Source organism: Neolamprologus brichardi, chromosome 9 (assembly GCF_056152115.1).
Source record: "Neolamprologus brichardi isolate AB-2024 chromosome 9, ASM5615211v1, whole genome shotgun sequence".
Lineage (NCBI taxonomy): Eukaryota > Metazoa > Chordata > Actinopteri > Cichliformes > Cichlidae > Neolamprologus > Neolamprologus brichardi.
Genome location: NC_142112.1, coordinates 7,806,055 through 7,827,565, shown reverse-complemented (window position 1 = coordinate 7,827,565; position 21,511 = coordinate 7,806,055). Strand labels below are relative to the sequence as shown.

The 21,511-nt window shown below is 44.8% G+C and overlaps 1 protein-coding gene across 7 annotated transcripts in view; it reads right to left on the bottom strand.

Moving 5' to 3' along the window:
- tenm3 (teneurin transmembrane protein 3) overlaps positions 1-21,511 on the bottom strand; it is a 388,426-nt gene that overhangs the window by 229,221 nt on the left and 137,694 nt on the right. For all 7 annotated transcript variants that reach the window (XM_087845866.1, XM_087845865.1, XM_087845867.1 and 4 more), the window contains one exon: positions 6,293-6,415. In XM_087845866.1, coding sequence (XP_087701992.1) covers positions 6,293-6,395 — 103 coding nt within the window. In that variant the 5' untranslated portion in view covers positions 6,396-6,415. The remainder of the gene's footprint in view (positions 1-6,292; positions 6,416-21,511) is intronic.

Here is a 21,511-nt window from a genome sequence, read left to right as displayed (position 1 = left end):
TTGTGATACATTGGAGAACAAGTACTGTTCCAGTTCAAAGTACACGAGAAAATTTCCGGGATGTGTTTTTGCTCCTCTCGTTTTATCGAGCATGTATCCTGACTAAATATCCCAGAATGCAATTGTCCAAAACTCAAACGTGGCAATGGCGGAGGAGCGCAGCTAAAAACCTTTAAATATTACATTTCCTGGGTCACAAAATAAACTTTTAAGATATTTTCAGGCGAGAATGTAGCTGTGTAAAGTTCAAGTATCTGCTCGATTTATCAAAACGTCACATATTTGCAAAAATGCTCCGACGTTTTTGGAGACGTCTATTTTTTTAATGCTTTGTGGCAGCTTTTGAACATCTGTGGCATCTATTAATGTCAAATCTAGACTTTCTTTAATAACATAACCAAACTGCTTTTATATTTAACCGAATTTTCTGTTTAATTACATTTTAAATAATAATATTAACAATAGTATTTGTTTTGTTAAAACGTGTTTAAAAACAAGTTTTGTTGTGAAAGCTATTATCCAGATTAGTGGCCTGTTAAATGGTAAATGGCCTGTATTTGTATAGCGCTTTACTAGTCCCTAAGGAGCCCAAGGCGCTGGTGATGGCAGCTACATTGTAGCCACAGCCACCCTGGGGCGCACTGACAGAGGCGAGGCTGCCGGACACTGGCGTCACCGGGCCCTCTGACCACCACCAGTAGGCAATGGGTGAAGTGTCTTGCCCAAGGACACAATGACCGAGACTGTCAGAGCCGGGACTCGAACTGGCTACCTTACAATTACAAGGCGAACTCCCAACTCTTGAGCCACGATTGCCCTGCCCAAATGGTTAACATCTAGGTTGGCTTTATAATTGAGAATCAACTATTGTAGGTTGTCCTTCTAAAGAATGAAGTTAAATTACACAGTTGAATCATAAGAAACATTATGTTACATATAAACCCTGCCATATGTTAGATCTGGTCATTTTGCTTATAAAAAACTTTATATATTGGAAGTTAACTTTTAACAAGCATGTAATGATTATATTTAAATTAGGTGGTCGTTTTTTAAACACACTAAACTGACAGTGCCAATACCACACATTCAGACACAGTAGTAGATGCTGTTTTTAATACTATGTTAGTCTAATTTGGTTGTATGGGGTCTACATTGACCCTCTGTGTTGCAAGTTATTATGACATCACAGCCATTAAGGATCAAATCAGTTTCTGAAAAATGTTCTGCTCTTTCTCCCTCTGCTTGCTTCTTCCTGTCTTTGAGGCTCGGGACCAGCACTCCTGCTGTTGGACAGAAAGACATCAGTAAGTATTTTGGTTTTCCAATATATTAGCAACTGTCAGTGACATTTATATTAATCAGGCTGAACTGTAATCATACTTTAGATCAGCCTGTTTTACTTATTGTTTTATTTGTGCTTTGGTTTGGGGAAGTTGTTTCTTTACTGATCTTTTCCTGTCTTCTGTTATTAGACTTGAGATGTGACTGCACGATGCTGTTGCCAGTGACTCCAGTTAATTCTACAAGACATGCTGTGTAAGTAAACAAACAACAGTTTGTCTGCATTTCTTGAAAGATCACATCCCCCAAACTCAGTTTAGAGGGTCTACACGGTATATAGTGAAGTCTGCAAGTTTTCTAACAGCAAGATTTGTTTTGTGCCCAAATCATTTTGCACATCATTAGAATGAAAGTTATTGGCCATGTTTGCATAGCCCTTTTTAAAATGATGCTTTCATGACATTATTGTGTGTTGGGTGGTGGACTGACAGACTGACAATTGGGACATTGAATGTCACCTCTCTGGTGGGGAGGGAGCCTGAGTTTGTCTAAATTGGAGTCTGTTTTATACCAAATGCAGAAAATTTGTTTTAAGAAATCAATTCAGTTCATGTTCCAAAAAATATGATTGTTTGCTTGCAGGACACCAGGAGAGATGAGTCCTCCGTCATAGATGGTGTGGTCAGTGAAGATGGTCGCCTGCAGGTTCAAGCTCATTGCATCTCCAACACACATCCACTGCCACTGTACTGAAGGGAAGTTAAAGACTTTCTTCTGCACCTACATTTGGATCACCTCGATCCATGACAGTCATTCGGGCAGTAATGCCTGGACTGGAAACAAGCCATCCTTAAAATATTACAACATTCCAGCTCATGTGTTGGAATGAAAAACAAATGTGTTGTTTAAATCAGAGACTGCACTTGTGACAGAACAACAAATATTTTATTTTGATCATATAAGTAATGTAAGTACAAAACAAACTTGTGGTAGGCCTAAACCTTTCAGAATAATTACATCTGAGACTTTGTTTCATTGTAAGATTATAACAGTGATGGCAATATAATTGTTTGTTGTTCAGCAGAACAGTGTCCAGTATGTTGGCTGTTATACTTTGTTGTGTTTGAAAATAAAAGTTGGGCTGATTTTAACATCATTACAAAAAGTGTTGTTAATTATTTCTAATCATATTCAGGTTACCACAAATTGTTTTTTCATTTAGTTGAACTTGAAATGTTTGTCAGTAGGTAAACAATTAAAATTGTACAGTCAGAAATATCAAGTTATTCTTAATACTGCAGACTTGCAATGAATAAGTTGTCCTAACAGTCATCTTAAGTAAGCTTTACTTAGTTTTTTTGAGGCAACGAGTTTACATAGTTTTTTTGAGTTCTGTGAACTAATTAGATTTTACAGTGTAGGACTGCGCTCTTCTGAACAGAGATCTCAGATGTTATTCCTGGGATCTGCTGGAGTTACTCGCCTAGCTTGGGAGTCACTGTACCTAGCGCTCCGATTACCACTGGTACCACTGTTGCCTTCACCCTCCACATCTTCTCGAGCCCTTCTCTGAGCCCTTGGTACTTCTCCTGCTTCTTGTGTTCCGTTGTGTTTGTTGCTGACATTCGGTATTGCTACTAGTGCCCGGCCTCCTTCCTTCAGCTCAGCGTACAGCTGAACTTGGGGTGAAACCCTCATGCACGGTCAGGAGCTTCCTGGTCTTGATGTCAGTGGCTTCCATCGCCGCCTTTGGCCAGCTTATTACCCCAGCAGGGTACCTGATCACAGGCAGGGGGTAGGTGTTGATAGCCTGGATCTTATTCTTACCATTCAGCTGACTCCTAAGGACTTGCCTGACCCTCTGCAGGTACTTGGTGGTTGCAGGTTTCCTGGCGGCCTCTTCATGTTTCCTATTTGCCTGTGGGATTCTCAGGTACTTTGGCTGTCCTCTGTGTCTGCAATATTGCCTTCTGGCAGTTCTGACTATCTTCCTTCTCTTTGTTATCGTCTGACTGCACTTCTCCAGTCCGAATGACATCCCGATGTCATTGCTGTATATCCCGGTGTTGTGGATCAGTGAATCGATGTCTTGTTCAGTCTTGGTATACAGCTTGATGTCATCCATGTAGAGCAGTTGGCTGACAATTGCTCCATCCTGTAGTGGGTATTCATAGCCAGTCTTGTCAATGATCTCACTTAGAACCACAAAAAGTTGTTTCTGTTCATCTGGATGTAGCGTTTTCAGTGGGAGAAATGTTTCATCACTCATCCAAGTGACTTCTTCAGTCTCAGCTGACTGCAGGTCTCCCCATTCTTATAAACCGTACTTTTGCACAAACTAGCCCACCGAACAATGGACTGTGAGGTCAGTTCCTTGATCATTACTGAGTCACTTGGATGAGTGACCAAACATTTCTCCCACTGAAAACGCTACATCCAGATAAACAGAATCAACTTTTGGGATTCACTTACCTGGATGACTGAGCATGAATCAAGACATCCCATTGAGGAGGTTCAGGCCTATGCAGAACAGCAGTGGGGACAGAGCATTTCCTTGGTAGATCCCGCAATTGATGGTGACTTGTGCTATTTGCTTGAAGTTGGCCTTTAGTGTTGTTTTCCACATCCCCATTGAGTTCATGATGACGGCTCTTAGGCTCCTGTTGATTTTATACAATTCTAGGCATTCCAGGATCCAAGTGTGGGGCATCGAGTCATAGGCCTTCTTGTAATCTATCCAGGCAGTGCACATGTTGGTCAGCCTAGTCTTGCAGTCTTGGGCAACTGCTCTGTCTACCAGTAGCTGGTGTTTTGCTCCTCTGGTATTCTTGCCAATCCCTTTCTGTGCCCCGCTCATGTATTGACCCATGTGCCTGCTCATCTTTGCTGCTATGATGCCAGCAGCCATGTGGTAGCGAGGCAGGTTATTGGCTGGTAGTTGGATGGGACTGGTCCCTTCTGGGGAACCTTGGGGATCAAGACCGTCCGTCCTTCAGTGGTTCATTTATGCTGCCAGACACTCATGCAGTGCAGTCAGCTCTTCAGCCAGAAGGCATAAACCATGTCGGGGCCTGGTGCTGACCAACTTTTAATACTGGAGACCCTTTTTTGAATGTCTGCTACAGTGATGGTTACTGGATCCTGTTCAGGGAGGTTGCTGTGGTCTTCTCTTCTTCTCTTAGATCCACTAGCTACTGAGCATTGACATTTTGGTTGTGTATTTCTCCCATATGTTCTTCCAGTATTGCAACATCTCCAGCCTTGGTGGTGTTCTCATATTGTTCTCCTGCTACTAAGAGTACCCCTTGGCTGGTTCTGAGAGAACAGCTGGTTTATTTTCCTGCCTATCTCCCTGTTATACCATACTTAGGCCTACTTCCTTCCGTGCTACCTTGATCTTGGCCTCTAGTCTTCTTCTCCATGGAGAGTACTGCTCCTTGTGGCTGTTCAACTTATAGCCAAGCATCTCACTGATCACTGCTGAGTGCTCCGATTACCATTGGGACCACTGTTACCTTCACACTCCTCGTCGTTTTGAGCTCTTCTGTTAGCCCTTGGTATTTCTCCTGCTTCTTGTGTTCCTTTTTCCTGATGTTGCTCTCATTCTGTATCGTGTCTCCCATTTTGACCTCGGGATTTCCAGGCCATACTTGGCACAGATGTTTCTGCTGGATTGTATCAGGGGCATCTTTACACAGCCTGCACCTGTGGTCTTACCAAGTGTGATAGACCCCAGCCTCTATGGATCTTGTGCTCAGAGCTTGTTACTGTGCTGCCATGATTAGTGCCTCTAAGATGTCTTTCAGTCCAGCTTTGTCCAGCCACTGCTAGGATTTCTGGATGTCAGTCACTTCTTCTATCTGCTGGTGGTACATAACGTGCAGGGACCTGTCTTTCCATGATTGTTCCTCCTCTTGCTCCCATTTCTTAGGTTTCTGCGGCCTGAGGTATTCCCTGAGCACACTGGTGGCGGCCATCTTTCTGGTGTACTCGTGTTCGTTGTCTCATCCTGGACTGTGGTAGTAACACTCAGTAGTCCCCGGCCTCCTTTCTTCCACTTAGCGTACAGTCTCAGGGTGCTGGACTTGGGGTGAAACCCTTCATGCATGGTCAGGAGATTCCTCGTCTTGTCAGCCTAATGTGTACCTTAATCAAGCCATGTAATAACAACATGTACCGGAACATAACAGTGCAAAAGTAACATGATGAAACTCTGTTCAGACAGTGAATGGACTGATTCTTATATAGCGCTTTTCTACTCTCCCAGATTACTCAAACTGCTCTATACAACATGGCAAATTCACGCAATCACACACTTTCTCTAAACTGACTGCTTCCTAACTACATTCATACACATTCACACTCTTGACATGCAGACTGGAGGAGCCAGGGATCGAACAACTAACCTTCCAATCAATCGGTGACCTACTCTACCTCCTGAGCTACAGCCACCAACTGGCTGCAGCTCACAGGGTTTTGAATAATGTGTACACCCACAAACCTGTCAAAGCCGCACTTGAAACGTTGGCTACCATAGCAGTATAGTATTGCAACATGGCATTTGGGTCTTCTATCTAAAGTAGGAAAAAAGGAACATAAATAGTGCCATCATTGCCAGACCTGGCCCACATCTGGTTGACATACACCCTGCCATGACACCAGTCATTCAGAAGTGCCAGCTTGATGCCAGATCCCGGCCAGACCTGTTTTCTATGAGCCTGGGACACATAAACCAAACCACAATCGAGCCAGATATGGCATGCCATCGCATAGACAGTGCCATCTATGCCAGGCCTGGCCCATATCTGGATGACATACATCTTACCACACCAGAAGTCAGCCAGCAGTGCCGGCTTGATACCAGATCCGGGCCAGGCCTCCTTGCTATGTGGGTATATATATATCAGTCAGCTCTTGGCTGACTCATGAAATGAATGGATGGACAAACACACACATACATAATAAAAAAAACATAAAAGACTCTATGAATGTTTTAAATGAGCTGTCTTACCAGTGTATGGCCCCTCTTTGTCCTTCCGGCCCTTTGTTAGTGAGCAGTATGGACGTCGCTCTTTCACTTCCATAATGCTTCTTCTTATGCTGCTGGCAAACATACAGGCATACTGCTGTACAGCTGCATAGACAGAAAGATAAACAAAAAGAGAGAGAAAGACAGATGAATAAAAAACAAAGAAGAAAAAATGAGTGAGAGAGAGCTAGACAAAGAGTGAAGGGTTGTTGGTCCACCTACAATCACACATAGGGACAAAAAAGTGGTAATATGTTCCAATGGTCTTGTCCTGCAGTTACTGTTAAAGTTAAACATGACAGTGTAACCTGCCATTGCCAGGTACCAGAATGTGATGTGGACTTCATTACAAAAATCACAACCTGCATTCTCTTTTATTGTGTCCTTATTTGTAACCTGCACAAATCTCTGACACGCAAAAGCAGCAGGCTTAACTGGTGTGCTTACAGATAAAGATATATACCAAAAGGCACATTCTGTGAGTCATGCAAAACTTCTGTGTTGACACAAACTCACACACATAAAGACACTGTAAATATGCAAAGTATAGTACAGTATATTGCACAGAAAAATTTATAATCACATTTATTTCATGATTAGTTACACAAAATATCTGCAGTGGTTTGATAGTTTTCTTTTATTCTTTTGATGTAGTTTTAAAAATTTAGATAAAAAGGAAAACACACGTAGATTTTTTCATTACAATGCAATTCCCTAAGATACTTTCAGCGTAACCCACGTGTATCCAAAGCTCTTCTAACATCTGCTTAATGTCTGTAAAATCAGTACTGAAACCATAAAGTCAAAGTCTGCTCAAAGTCAGCTTTATTGTCAAAAACCATATGTACAGATCATACACAGGAATTTGAAGTTGCAAAGCTCCCATGGCCCTCAGTGTACACTAAAACAATATAAAGATAAAAAAAGGGAAGAGTTGAATGCAGGTCTGGAGTTCCTGTGTGTGAGAGCAAGGAATGAATTCAGCATCCTGACAGGCTGATGGACGAAGCTGTCTCTCAGTCTGCTGGTCTAGAGAGGCTCTTCAGTCTCCTTCCTGAAGAAGCTGTTGGACGGATGAGTGGAGTCACCTGTAATGCTGAGAGCTTTCTGGATGAGGCGGGTGCAGTAGAAGGTGCTCATAATGGGTGTTGAGGCTCTTGCTCTTCTCAGTCAGCAGAGGAAGTAGAGTCGCTGTTGGGCTTTTCTGACCAGCGATGCTGTGTTTTTTAACCAGGAGAGATCTTCTGAGATGTGCTCACCCAGGAACTTGGTGCTGCTTACCCTCTCCACATCAGCACTGTTGATAGTTAGTGGGGTGTGCAGGGTGTGAGTTCTCCTGAAGTCTATGATGTTCTCCTTCTTCTTCACATTCAGGGACAGGTTGTTGTTGCTGCTGTGACCTACCACAGTTGTTTTGTCTGCAAACTCGATGAAAAGGTTGGAGCTTTGTGATGGTGTGCAGTCGTGGGTCAGCAGAGTGAAGATAAGGGGGCTCAGCACACATCCTTGGGGAGCCCCTGTATTCAGTGTTCTTCTGTTGGTGTTGTTGCCAACGCATACACAGTGAGGTGCTGATCCCCAGCAGATCCATTTTGTGAATGAGTTGCTGGGGAATGATCGTGTTGAATGCTGAACTGAAGTCTATGAACAGCATTCTGATTCTCTAGTGTCCAGATGTGTGAGGGCTGAGTGAAGGGCAGTTGAGATTCCATCATCGGTCAAGCAGTTTGACCGGTATGTGAACTGAAATGGATCCAGTTTGGGGGGAAGAAATGTTTTAAATGGATGCATGACTAACTGTTCTAAGCACTTGAGGGTGAGTGCGACTGGATGGCAGTTCTTAAAGCGGGAGGGAGGAGACCTCCTCGGTACAGGAATGATGGTGGAGGCTTTGAGGCATGTGGGAACGACAGCCTGGCTCAGTGATGTGTTAAAGAAGTCTGTGAAGACATCTGTGAGTTCTGCAGCACAGTCCCTCTGTGCTCGTCCAGGGATGTTATCAGGGTCCTGGGGCTTTGCGTGTATTGATCCTTTCAAAGGATCTCCACACACTGGCTGGGGATAGTCTCACCACCTGGTTGTTGGGGGATGGGGTGGAGTTGGGGGTCTTCTGTGCGGGGGTGTATTTTTGTGCCTCAAAGTGAGTGAAGAATTCGTTTAACTCATCCGGTAAAGAGGTGGACTGACAGCGGTCTGCGGAGTGGGCTTGTAGTCTGTGATGGTCTGTATCCATTGCCACAACCTCCGAGTATCTCTGCTGTCACTGAAGCTTTGAGAAATCCTCCTGGAGTACACTGGTCCCTCAACATAATGCGGTTCACATTTTGCGCCCTCGCTGTTTCGCTGATTTTTTTTTGTGCAATTTTGCATGGTGTGTTTTTTCTTACAGCGCATTGTGTTCTGTGTCCTGATTGGCTGTAGAGCATTGTCAATCAATCTCCTGCGTGCTGTGTCTCCTGTACAGTGCAGAATGCGTTCGGCTTGCCAAATTTACATAATTCTTCGATCCTAGCAGTGTGACTCTGAAGTGCTGTACTGTATGCTTGTAAGTTTTCTCCCCATCAAACACAACAATGTCGATGAAACGTTCTGCACCATCAAAGGCACCTGTGGTAGCACCCAAAAGGCAGAGGAAGATGCTAACCATCACACAAAAGGTTGGACTTCTGAAATGCTGAAGGAAGGTAGAAGTTACCGTATTTTTTGGACCATAAGGCACACCGGATTATAAGGGGCATGAAGTGAAATAAAACAGTCAGATAAGTCAAACTTTACTCAACTCATTCTTGTTGCTTCCTCTACTTCCGTACCATTGATTCATTAATGTTGAATTCTCTCGCAGCTGCTCTATTCCCATGTTCTGGACCTGAAAACAGGGTTAAAACGAGGGACCGCTGTACTGCCTTTTCACCTCTCTGGTGCCACGTGACAGGTTTGTCCTTGCTGTTTCTAGGCTCACCTCATCTCCAGCTGTGAAGGCTGCATTTCTCACCCTCAGGAGCCTGTAGACCTCCCCTGTGACCCATGGTTTCTCATTAGCCCGGACAGTGATAGGCCTGGTCTCTGTGACATCATTGATGCACTTTGATCAGCTGTCGATGGCTTTACTCAGATTTTAAAAATCCTTGAACATAGACATGAAACAAAAAGCACAGGAACGCTTGGACTAATGACACTGAGGGGCAACACACCTTACATTATACCAGCTCATGAAAAGGTTTGCTTAGAGAGTTACGCCCACCTAAGTTCACCACCCACCAACAGATGAGCAGTTGTAGAGCAGCCAACTTCCTCAGCCCTTCCGGGAGGGATCTTTGATGATCTCTGCCTTATCACAGTACCACATCAAAGTCCTTACAAGCATCCTGTTTGGATCAGAAACAAAACTGATCATGACATTATGCTTCCTGGCAACTGCATCCTTGCTGAACTAGTTTTTGAAACTCAAATCACGTCGAGTGAAAACTCTGTGGGTTGTTGTAGCCTGTCTGCAGACTTATGTTCATCACCCAAGGACCAGTTGACCTTTGATTTTGGTGATTCACCTCTGCCCGAGGAATGGAAGTCGGGTCACACAGAGTCTTAGTGGCTACAGTGATGTTTTTGCATGCCACGATCTCGACTTTGGCCATGCCACTAAAGTTAAGCTTAAGATCAAGCTTAAAGACGAAACGCCTATAAAACAGAGATTGCAGCCTATTCACCTCTCCGTGAATCGCTACCTTATCATGGTGGAGGGGTTTGTGTGTCCCAGGGATCCCAGGGGCTATGTTGTCTGGGGGCTTTTGCCCCCTGGTAGGGTCTCCCATGGAAAATTGGTCCTGGGTGAGGGACCAGACAAAGAGCAATTCAGATGACCCTTATGAAGAGAACATCGAGGGAACAGTTTACCCTGCCCGGGATAGGGTTAACGGGGCCCTGCCCTGGAGCCAGGCCCGGGGAGGGTGCCCGAGGGTGAGCGTCTGGTGGCCGGGCCTTAGTCCATGGGGCCCGGCCGGGCACAGCCCGAAGAGGAGACATGGGCCCATCCTCCTGCAGGCCCACCACCCGCATGAGGCGCCATAGGGGTCGGGTGCATTGTGTGCCGGGTGGCGGCCAGGAGCGGACGCCCTGGCGGACTGATCCCCGGCTGCCAAGACTGGCAATAGGGACATGGAATGTCACCTCTCTGGTGGGGAAGGAGCCTGAGTTAGTGCGTGAGGTTGACCTCTACGCATGGCTTGGGCTCTGGAACCAGTCTCCTGGAGAGGGGCTGGACTCTGTCTCAGTCTGGAGTTGCCCCTGGTGAGAGGCGGCGGGCTGGGGTGGGTATTCTAATATCCTCTCGGCTTGCTGCCGGTACGTTAGGGTTTTTCCCGGTGAATGAGAGGGTTTGTTCCCTGCGTCTTAGGGTCGGGAACGGGTCCTGACTATCTACTGCGCTTATGCGCCGAGTGGCAGTTCAGAGTAGAAGACTCTGTTGTCCTGCTGGGACACTTCAATGCTCACGTGGGTAACAACAGCGAGACCTGGAGGGGCGTGATTGGGAGGAACGGCCTCCCTGATCTGAACCCGAGCGGTGTTTTGTTATTGGACTTCTGTGCTAATCACAGTTTGGCCATAACGAACACCTTGTTCGAACATAAGAGTGTCCATAAGTGCACGTGGCACCAGGACGCTCTAGGCCGTAGGTTGATGATCGATTTTGTAATCGTATCACCAGACCTGCGACCATATGTTCTGGACACTCGGGTAAAGAGAGGGGCTGAGCTGTCAACTGATCACCACCTGGTGGTGAGTTGGATCAGGTGGCAGGGGAGGACGCTGGACAGACCCGGTGCACCTAAACGCGTAGTGAGGGTGTGCTGGGAACGTCTAGCCAAGCGGAATGCGGCTCGGGCAGTGGCTGAAGCAAAAATTCGGGTGTGGGAGGAGTTCGGAGAGGCCATGGAAAAAGACTTTCGGACTGCCTCGAAGAGATTCTAGCAAACCGTCAGGCGTCTCAGGAGGGGAAAGCGGTGCTCTACCTGAACTGTGTAGTGCAGGCGGAGCGCTGCTGACGTCGACTGAGAAAATTGTCAGGCGGTAGAAGGAATACTTCGAGGACCTCCTTAATCCCACTGACACGTCTTCAGAGGAGGAAGCAGTCTGGGGATGAGGGGAATGACCCGCCAATTACCGGGGGCGAGGTCACTGAGGCAGTTAAACAACTCCTTGGTGGCAGAGCCCCTGGTGTTGATGAGGTCCACCCCGAGTTCCTGAAGGCTCTGGATGTTGTAGGGCTGTCCTGGTTGACACGCCTCTACAATGTTGCGTGGAGATCAGGGGCAGTACCCCTGGACTGGCAGACTGGGGTGGTGGTCTCCATCTTTAAGAAGGGAGACCGGAGGGTGTGTTCCAACTACAGGGGGATCACACTCCTCAGCCTCCCTGGGAAAGTCTATGCCAGGGTGCTGGAAAGGAGAGTTCGTCCGCTAGTCGAACCTCGGATACAGGAGGAACAATGCGGTTGTAATGCAGTAATGCGGACGCTGCACCGGTCCGTCGTGGTGAAGAGGGAGCTGAGTGTAAAAGCGAAGCTCTCAATTTACCGGTCGATCTATGTCCCTACCCTCACCTATGGCCACGAGCTGTCGGTAGTGACCGAAAGAACGAGATCGCGAATACAAGCAGCGGAAATGAGGTTCCTCCGAAGGGTGGCTGGCCTCTCCCTTAGAGATAGGGTGAGAAGTTCGGCCATCCGGGAGGGGCTCAGAGTAGAGTCGCTGCTGCTCCACATTGAAAGGAGCCAGCTGAGGTGGTTTGGGCATCTGACAAGGATGCCTCCTGGGCGCCTCCTAGGAGGAGGCCCCGGGGCAGACCCAGGACACGCTGGAGAGATTATATCTCTCGGCTGGCCTGGGAACGCCTTGGTGTTCCCCCGGATAAGCTGGAGGAGGTGGCTGGGGAGAGGGAGGTCTGGGCTTCTCTGCTTAGGCTGCTACCCCCGCAACCCGGCCTCGGATAAAGCGGATGAAGATGGATGGATGGATCATCGAAATGACTACGAAGCAGTCAGGAAACACCTTAAAATGCTTCTTGATGCTGGGGTAATAAGACAATCAGAATCTCCCTTCTCATTCCCCATCGTTGTGGTCAAGAAAAAGACTGTCTCCAAAAAGGCCATAAACAAACAGGCACTTCCAAATATTTCAGACCTTGAGAACCCTTTGCAGACAGATGGACACCTGTTTGTCAGCCAGCCTTTGAAGGCATTAAGGAGAAGTTAACACCATCCTCTGTATTGGGTTTTGCAGATCCAAAGCCTCAATATGTTCTGCACACTGACGCTAGTACTACAGGCCTCGGCACCGCTCTTTATCAGGAGCAGGATGATAAAATGCGTGTCATTGCCTATGCTAGCAGGGGACTGACACCAAGCGAGACCAGATATCCAGCTCATAAGCTAGAATTTCTAGCTCTGAAATGGTCCATTGTCAAAAAATTCCATGATTACCTTTATGGTAACGAGTTCATGGTTGTAACGGCTAACAAACCGCTTACATATATTCTGACCACGGCAAAACTTGACGTAGTGAGCTATCGCTGGTTAGCAGCGTTGTCTATCTTCAACTTCCAAATCAAATATAGAGCTGAAAAGGCTAACCAGGATGCCAACGCCCTATCGCGGCGGCCTCATCAAACTCTGGCTGCAGATAGTGTGGCATTGGAAGAGGAAAACAGGATTCAACAACTCACCTCATGTCTTCTCAGATCCCTTCCAAGCTCTAACAATGTATGCCCTGACACCATAGCAGCTGTAAGTAATAAGCATCTTCTCAATGGGAAAAGTGAAAACTCACCTTATGTCATTCTGGTTGAGTCCTTAGCTATGAGTGCTGATGCCATTCCTGATGCATACAGTGATGTGAGATGCGCTTAGTGAGATACTAAGCAGGTGTTACATTTGCTAGCCACAACAGCGTTACGCCACCAGACATCGTTGATGTAAACACAGAGTCCCTCTCCATGAGTCTTACCCCCTTAGACGAGACCTCTGTTGCTGACCTCTGCCAAAAGCATGTTAACCAGTCAAGTTGAATTGCACTGTCGGGAATGTTATTGTTAAGCCAAGTTTCTACAAAGATGAAGACACAGCGCTCACTTCAAAGTGGACCGAAGTAAGCGTACACGATCCAGCTTGTTGTCCAGGGAGTGCACATTGGACAGTACAATGGTGGGAATAACAGGTTTGTGTGGTTTAGCTGCTAGCCTACTCCAGACGGCTCCGTGCTTACCCCTCTTCCTCCCACACCACCCGAGACGTTTCCACTGTGGGCGAGATCTAGCAGCGGGGGTTGCTGATGGTAGATGCCCCTGAAGTAGTCCACAGTTCCTCAGTGTAATTTGTAGCTCTTCCATGTGTGAAAAGTTTGTGGATTTGCTTCTGTTGGTTTTGAGCAGGAGCTCACGACTGTATGAGCGTTTTTGTAAAGAACAAGAAAAACAGCAAAACAAACACGGGAACACTGTTCTGTTCGGACAGAGAGCTGCATGTGTCTGCGCTGCCATCTTGAAAAGATAAAAAAGATAAACATCTATAAGCCACAACAAAACCAAACTTGAAGAGGAGCCAGCTTGTTAAAATGCAGTGTTCTGCTGGAAAAGTGACATTCATTTTAGTGTTACTTTGATAGGTACTTCATCCAAACATTACTGCAGCCTTGCTGCTTTATTTCGGTGCTTTTTTTTCCTGAGCTGTGATACACTTTAGATTCTAGCCAATCATTTTACCTTTCCAAGGATAGTAGGCGGGTCCAGGTACGTACGTTCTTTTAGAGCAGAGCTACAGATTAAAAATGCCCAAGGTGAAGCGGTCAAAAGTCTGGCTGTACTTCACAGCAAAAGATGCAAACTCAGCAGCTGCAACAAGTGCTTTAAGGTGATAGTGTGATACTGTCAAAGGAGGTAACACCTCAAATCTGATGAAACACCTGGCAACGCATAGCGTTTTTTTAAAAGCCGAGAAATGCGCCGTATTTGATAGCTTGCTGCGAGACCTCACACACCGGGCACATCTACTGCAGGTGTGGTGCCTGTTATCGGACCCGGAGTTAGCAACATCCCCCAAAAACCCGAAGAGGAGAGTCCTGGCCCCTAGCCCTGCCAGTGTAGCAGAAATGATGAGGATGATGATGCAGCAGCAGCCGTTCTTCTCTGCGTGAGTAGCTTAATGTTGTTCGTGTGTAATTTACGTTGAGTAGGCTAACCACGTTATTACATTAATGCATGTAAGGTGAACTAGCAAACATCATCATAGCTACATGTGGCTGTCTTCTTGTTTGATGGCAGATACTCCCTTCACCCTGGCCAAAAAGGCTAAAATGACCAAAGAAAAAGTGGAAAACAGTTAAACATGAGAGGTTTTTGGACAAAGTTTGTGTTTTTTCCATTGATTAAGCAGTGCTTCCAGCCAAGAGTGATACCATATATGCCCCATAGCTGCAGAAAAGGCTAACATTGTTATCTTTTTACAAAAAAACAGCTGAACATGAGAGGTTTTTGGACCAATTTTGTGTTTAAGCACCGGCACCGTTTCAAAAGTACCGGTTTTGCACCGGTATCGGATAAAACCTAAACGATACCCATCCCTATCTATGACAATAGCATTGTCCCAGTAGGATAATGGGACCACCATAAAGAGATGTGTTCTGGAGAAGCCCAAAAAGCTAATTCTGTTCATCTGGGTCCAGCGCTTTAAGGACAGAACAGAATCAACTTTTTGGGATTTCCTTACCTGGATGATTGGGCAGGCATCAAGACTGTTCTGGAAAAGCTTGAGTAACACAACACCCATGGCACTAAACTAGCCTCAAAACTTTGTCATTCAAACAGGTCTTTTGTGTATTTCCAAGGTGGCAGTGAGGTTTTACAAAGTCCACATATGGTGATAGTGTCATAAATCAGAAGACCAACACATCTAATATAATGCTACCCAGTCTGTTCCAAGCTAATGACAAGCTGTCCTGAAAAAAAACAAAAAAAACAAAACAATAACATTTATTTGCATAGCACAGAGTTACAAAGTGCTTCACAGTTTGAATAAAAGTTAAATTCGACACCTCACTGCATCTCTTGACTTCACTGAGTTGACCCACACGACAAAGCTAGCTACCAGGTATGAGCGAAACTAAGAGAGAACACTAAGCATTTGCTAGCGGTCTCTCTCTCCTGGTTAGGAGCCATGGATCTGGTGGATGTAACAACATGCAGGGAGTTTACAGATATACCAAGAGTAATTTAAATAACCTAGTAATGTTTAAACATTCTGTAGCAGTACAGTTAGAGGGAAAATAAATATGTTAAATAAAGTCACCTTATAAATAATATTGTCAAATTTCACAACAACAGATGAGAGCAGATTAGAGAATTTATTCAAGAAATCACTGAAGGGTTTGGGAGGTTGCTAGATATTACATATTATATATATATATATATATATATATATATATATATTCACACAAATATTGGTAGGATAGTTATTCAAAGGACTAAAATGAGCAAGAGTAAGTTTAAGGCAGGGGTGTCAGTCATGCCCCCGATACAATTATATCTGGCCCGCGAGATAATATCATGTGTCAGTTATTAATGGCCCGTCGGTACGTTGGAGCTGAATCCTCAGACCTGCTGAGAATCCACGCAGGCAGGGCTGGGACTTTATTTTGATGGCCACACCATACAGCCAGTCACATGCAAAGACAGACATAGATACCATTATGTGAAAGAAGGAAGTGGGCAGACATCTCCAGACAGCAAGTGTAGTGGTACAGGCCGGTTATACAGAGAGCTGGGGAGCTGGATTTAAATGCAAGCTTGTCAGGAAAAAGTGAAGATATCAGCGAAAATGTAAAATGTGCAGCATCTGGCTGCAATGATCCTGGAGACTGCAAAGCCAAGTGCAGAATTTATCGAATTAGGAGCTCTCTAAAGCATCCATTTCTATTTTCATCCATTTTTCATTGTGGAGAACAAAAGGTTTCAAATTTGTCCAGGACCTTAAACCTCATGTGTGTTTTCTTAATCATGTAGAAAAACTGTTAAACATGTAACTTCTTTACACTGACAGAAAGGGGAGTTTCTCTTGTCCGGCCTACTTAAGATCAAAGTATAAGTATGTGGCTCGCAAAGTAAAATGAGTTTGACACCACTAGTTTAGTTATCTTATCAAAATTTAAAATATGTAATTAGATGTTTCTGGCAGTGGCATTTCTCCAGTGGTCACCGAAGCCATGTCAGAAACGTCACGTCACTCTGGAGAAGATGACCAGGTGAGAACTCAACCGGACATTCAGGTGTTTGAGCTTTCAAAAGCATGGTGCATCCACATTTCCCACTGGACCCAGCTTCAGTTTTTGGATACCATCCTGTAGCAGTGATTATGCTTGTAGGCAACCTGTCTCAGTCCAGTTCTTGATACTTGGAAATGATGTGATAATTTTGCATGTCCATCTCCTGCTTTATGAGTATCAACAATTACTTTTCTCAGGTCTAAATTGCTTTCTTTAACTTTTGGTGTTTTTAAGTGGCATCTCCAACCCTTGCTGAAGTTTTTATATTGTGCGTAAATTGGAAGATAAGCCTCAGTTTTAACTTGATTTTACAACCATTGAGCATTATCAGGTTAAAGCACATCACTACATGTGTGCAAACAGAAATTATTTATACTTTTTGCCTCACCTTTACATACAACTCTTTTAATATTTTTTAAATGTCAGTGTGCCATATGATGCATTAGCAATAAATTTAATAACGCTCTATATGAACAGTTACACACTATATAGAACCACTTTATAGAATTATATTTGTTTGCAGATGTTAGCAGCTATCAGCGAATAGTTATCAGCTATTATGAAACAAAAAAAGACTTTTTATCCATAACAGCAAATGGACTGTACAACAGAAAATACAAATGCTATTTATGGTCTCCTCACAACAGTGATAAGAAAAATAAACTGGGCCAATATGGCATGTTTGTTAATACAGAGATACACATGTTAATGTGATCTCTGGTCTCCCACTCAGAGACACAGGTCTCCCAGTGTCCAGCATTCAGAGGCTACCTGAGGACTCATGTGAGAGAAAAGCTGCTCACACAGACATGTAGAGCCAAATACTGTCAATAAGGCCTCTGCAATGTTCTGAAGACAGTTAAACCTGTCAGGTAGTGATGTCCAGCAGGTGAACATGCAGCTCCATGAACACGCACATCTATGGATTCCAGCTGCTTCGATGTTGCATTAACTGGCATTAACTCAGCCAGTTACTGTGAGACAAATCCAGCTGCTCATGAAAGATTTCTGGTTTGATCAGAAAAGAAAACATTGGTCCAAACACCTGAAAATCCCGAAAAGCATTGTGTCTCGAGTCTACAGCTATATCTGTGTATTTCTGTGGTGCTGATGCTGTGCTGAGCGGACAGCTGCTGAAGCTTTTGAAGTGTTGGAATGTGGAAAGCTAACAACGTCAGGGAGCAGCCTGAAGAGGTGGAGCTCTAGACCAGGGGTAGGCAACCTTTCTGATGATGAGTGCCATCTAAAATTTCCTCAGAAGTCGATGTCCCATATAATTGCATTAGCAATAAATTTAATAACGCTCTATATTAACAGTTGCTGCGCTGAGCGGAGAGCTACTGAAGCATTTGAAGTGTCGGAATGTGGAAATTTCAACATTGCTTGAAAAAACTGACAACAAACAACGTCCCTCTCATCAGTAGGCAAAGTTATTTTTAGCCAATTACAAGTTGAATCTGGTAGTTGGGGTTGTTAGCTAAGATACTCATTAAGAAGCGGTACAACTAATGTGTCTCTGCGAGCTAATTTGCGATGTGCACCGCTGGCCATTTATTTTTTAATGCACCTTCTCAGATTAATTCACTGCGTGTCGTGCCCAGAGCTGGACTGGGACAAAAAATCGGCCCGGGCATTTTGACTAGAGACCGGCCCCCCAGGTATTAAAGCCATAAAGCCTTTGAATGAAAACAGATGCTGTTGTGACAGTGATGTACAGTCTTGTTGGTATATGTGTGATTTCTATACATTTTATTTAGGATAAAAACTTTGGTTGTAAGATTCAGATAATTATTTCATAAAAGCGAGACATTTTAAATGAGAATAAGAAAGTATTTCTTTGTGCCCCCCTCTCCCTGTTAATGCCCTACCTGCCCCCCTGGCAACACTTTGCTAGACCCGCCCCTGCACAGTTACCAGCTGTCAGCTACTTAGAAAAGGATCCTGGTGTTATTTGTCTCTCAGAAACAGTTCATAACTTCAACTCATTCATGTCACCTAAAAGGTAAACCTGTTTCTCCATCACCTGTTCAGCTCTGATGATTCAGTAAGGACATCTCCTGGTTTCATCTTCATGTTTCCCTCTCACCACATATCCAAACCCACATCATGACCAGCAGCTTTACAGCTGTGGCTCCAGCAAACATCAGCTGATACTAGAAATTAATATTAAATAAATTCTAACAACAGCTGATCAACTTAAACGTGCTGCTGTTGTTTAGCGCGACATCCGCTGGTTTCCTCTTTCTGGCACAAAGTGGGCGATAAACAAACAAGAGAGAAGCTGATCAGCTGATCATTGATCAGTTTCATGATTGATGTAGCAACAGGAGAGGGAGGGGAGAGAATGAGAGAAGAAGAGGCAGCTGACAGCGTAAAGACACAGAATAAATCCACTTTTGTGTCTTTTTCCATCCTAGACACACTGCGTCCCTTCTCAGCTCAACACAAAACGCGTAATAATTTCTCTGAACTCAGCCTCAGTGCTGTGCCATTGCAAGAGCTTTCTTCAGGCTGTTCACATCTGCACGCCTTTACCATCTGTCTGCAAGGTCTAGTGAGTGCAAACAGCAAGCTCCCCACGCAAATCGCTTGTTTAACCGACATTAGCCGGAGTACTGTCCCTGAAGTTGGCCTCCATTTTTGTTGACGGCTGCAAAATTGCTTCCTCCTTGGGCTGCCCTTCATTCCTCAGGCTTCAAATGTGTCTTTTAATCTTTGCACAAGAATTCAAGAATCTGCAAGGTAAGTGCAGTTTAAATAGTCTCTTGCTGTCATCTCCAGGATGTGATTTTGGATTAGAAAGAAAAATGTTCTGAAATCTTCTGATGCAAACTTATGCTTTTTTTTTTTAGTAATTTTGTTTGACCTTGGCATTTCCAGCCAATCGGTTAGTCCTTTAGCACTGCAGTGATCATCTTAAGTAAGCTTTGAATATTTTCTATTACAAACCCTTCCCTAAACCCAGACACCACATAATTTAGCTCAATACTTGCATCTGTCGTATTATTTAAATATAAACGGGTCCACTGCAATGACTCATAAACAGCGCTTTATCTGGCCATTCGTACTCTGTTCGACATAACGTTCCATTTGTGTTCACAACCATCGGTCTCGCCCCCTAGCTGCTGTCATACCTAACCACACTGACTGGCTCTGTTAACACTGTGCAATGCAATTACATCACATCTCCCCTTTCTAGAATCAATGGGTAGACTACCATTGACTCAACAGATCTTAGAGGGTTATTCTGCCTCTGTGGCTGGAAGGTTTGTTCCTATTCACACCTGTAAGAAGTATAATATGATGAAAACCTTAACTCTAACTAACCTGTTTAATAAAACAAATTTCTTTTAGTCTACCTTGTGCCATATCTGGCATTTCACAGCTTCTGAACATATATATTTGAATATGACAAACCTTACTGTTACCCCTTACTGTGTAAAGAATACTGTGAAAGACGGGTATTCTTATCTAAACCTGTCCTTTCATGTGACCAGTCACAAGTCCACTCTCACAACTACTCTCCCGAACCTGGTTCTGGGTATAGATGGAAGTTTTAAAGAAATTGTCTCTGGAATGTCCATAGGGCACTGCTCCCCGGCTCTTGCAGATTCCGGCTCCCCACTATCATTCTCAGTTTGGACTGGGACGCATTTCATGGGAACAAGGTGCCGACGGTTCCGCTTAATTGTCCCGCGAGATCCATCTGTGATATATGATCTTGGCCTGGTGTGGTTGCCAATATCGGCATCACTGGCTCTCTGGTCTGGGATTCACACTTCTTGCCCCTGAGTGAGCCTGTTGAGGCTTTGTGGGCGATGACGTAGGTTGTATGACTGTGCCTCTTTAGTCCTCCTCTCCTTCTCCCTTCAGGCGACAACCACACTGTCAGGAAGTGCAGGGTCAAGCAGAGATGACAGTGTTGGCACTGTGGTGCAAAGTCATCTGTCCATCAAGAGTTGTGCTGGAGTGTAGCCGTTCTGCAGTGGGGTGGCTCTCTAAGCGAGTAGAGCCAAGTGTGGATAGGTAGCTTATCAGTCTTAACTGCTCGTTCGGCTTTGCCATTGCATTGGCAGTATGTCAGGCTTCTCATGATATCGCTAAAGCCATACAATTTTGCAAATGTCTCAAAAGCTTCTCCCGAAAACTGTGGCCCATTATCTGTTACCAGCTGCTCGTGGATCCCGTGACATGCAAAAATTCCTTTGAGATAATGTGAGAGTGGTGTGTGAGACAGGCAATCTCCACAAATCTTGAGGCATAATCCACAACAAGAAGAAGGTTTTCCCTTTTAGCATAAACAGATCAGCTCCTAGCTTTTGCCATGGCCGCCCTGGATACTGTGATGTATCAGTGGTTCGGTGCGGTTTTGTGTCCCACCTCCTGAAGTTTTTCTTAGAAAGTAAATCTCTTAGAAGTTTGTCTCTCTCTGTGAGCTATGGGATAAGCTTTCCAAGCTGGTTAACCATTCCCAGTAATTTCCTTAACTCACTCATGCTTTGTGGCTCCTTCATCTCCCTCACACCCTGGGTCTTGCTTGGGTCAGGGCTGATACCACTGGCTGACAGAACATGCCCCAAAAATGTCACCCACTGTTTTGCGATGTCACACTTGTCAATGTTCAGGGAGATGCCAGCTTTGGATCCTACCCAGTACAGCATGTAGGTGAGAGACATGCTCCTCTTGTGTTCTGCCCCAGACCAGCACGTCATCCATGTGGCAAACCACCACTTCTATACCCTCTGTGACCTCTGTGACCATTCTGTTCTGGAAATGCTCTGGTGCTAAAGCAATCCCGAAAGGCAGTCTTTTGAAGTAAAAACGACCGAACGGTGAAATGAAAGTGGTGTATTTGGCTGAATTTTCCATCAGAGGTATTTACCAGAACCCCATG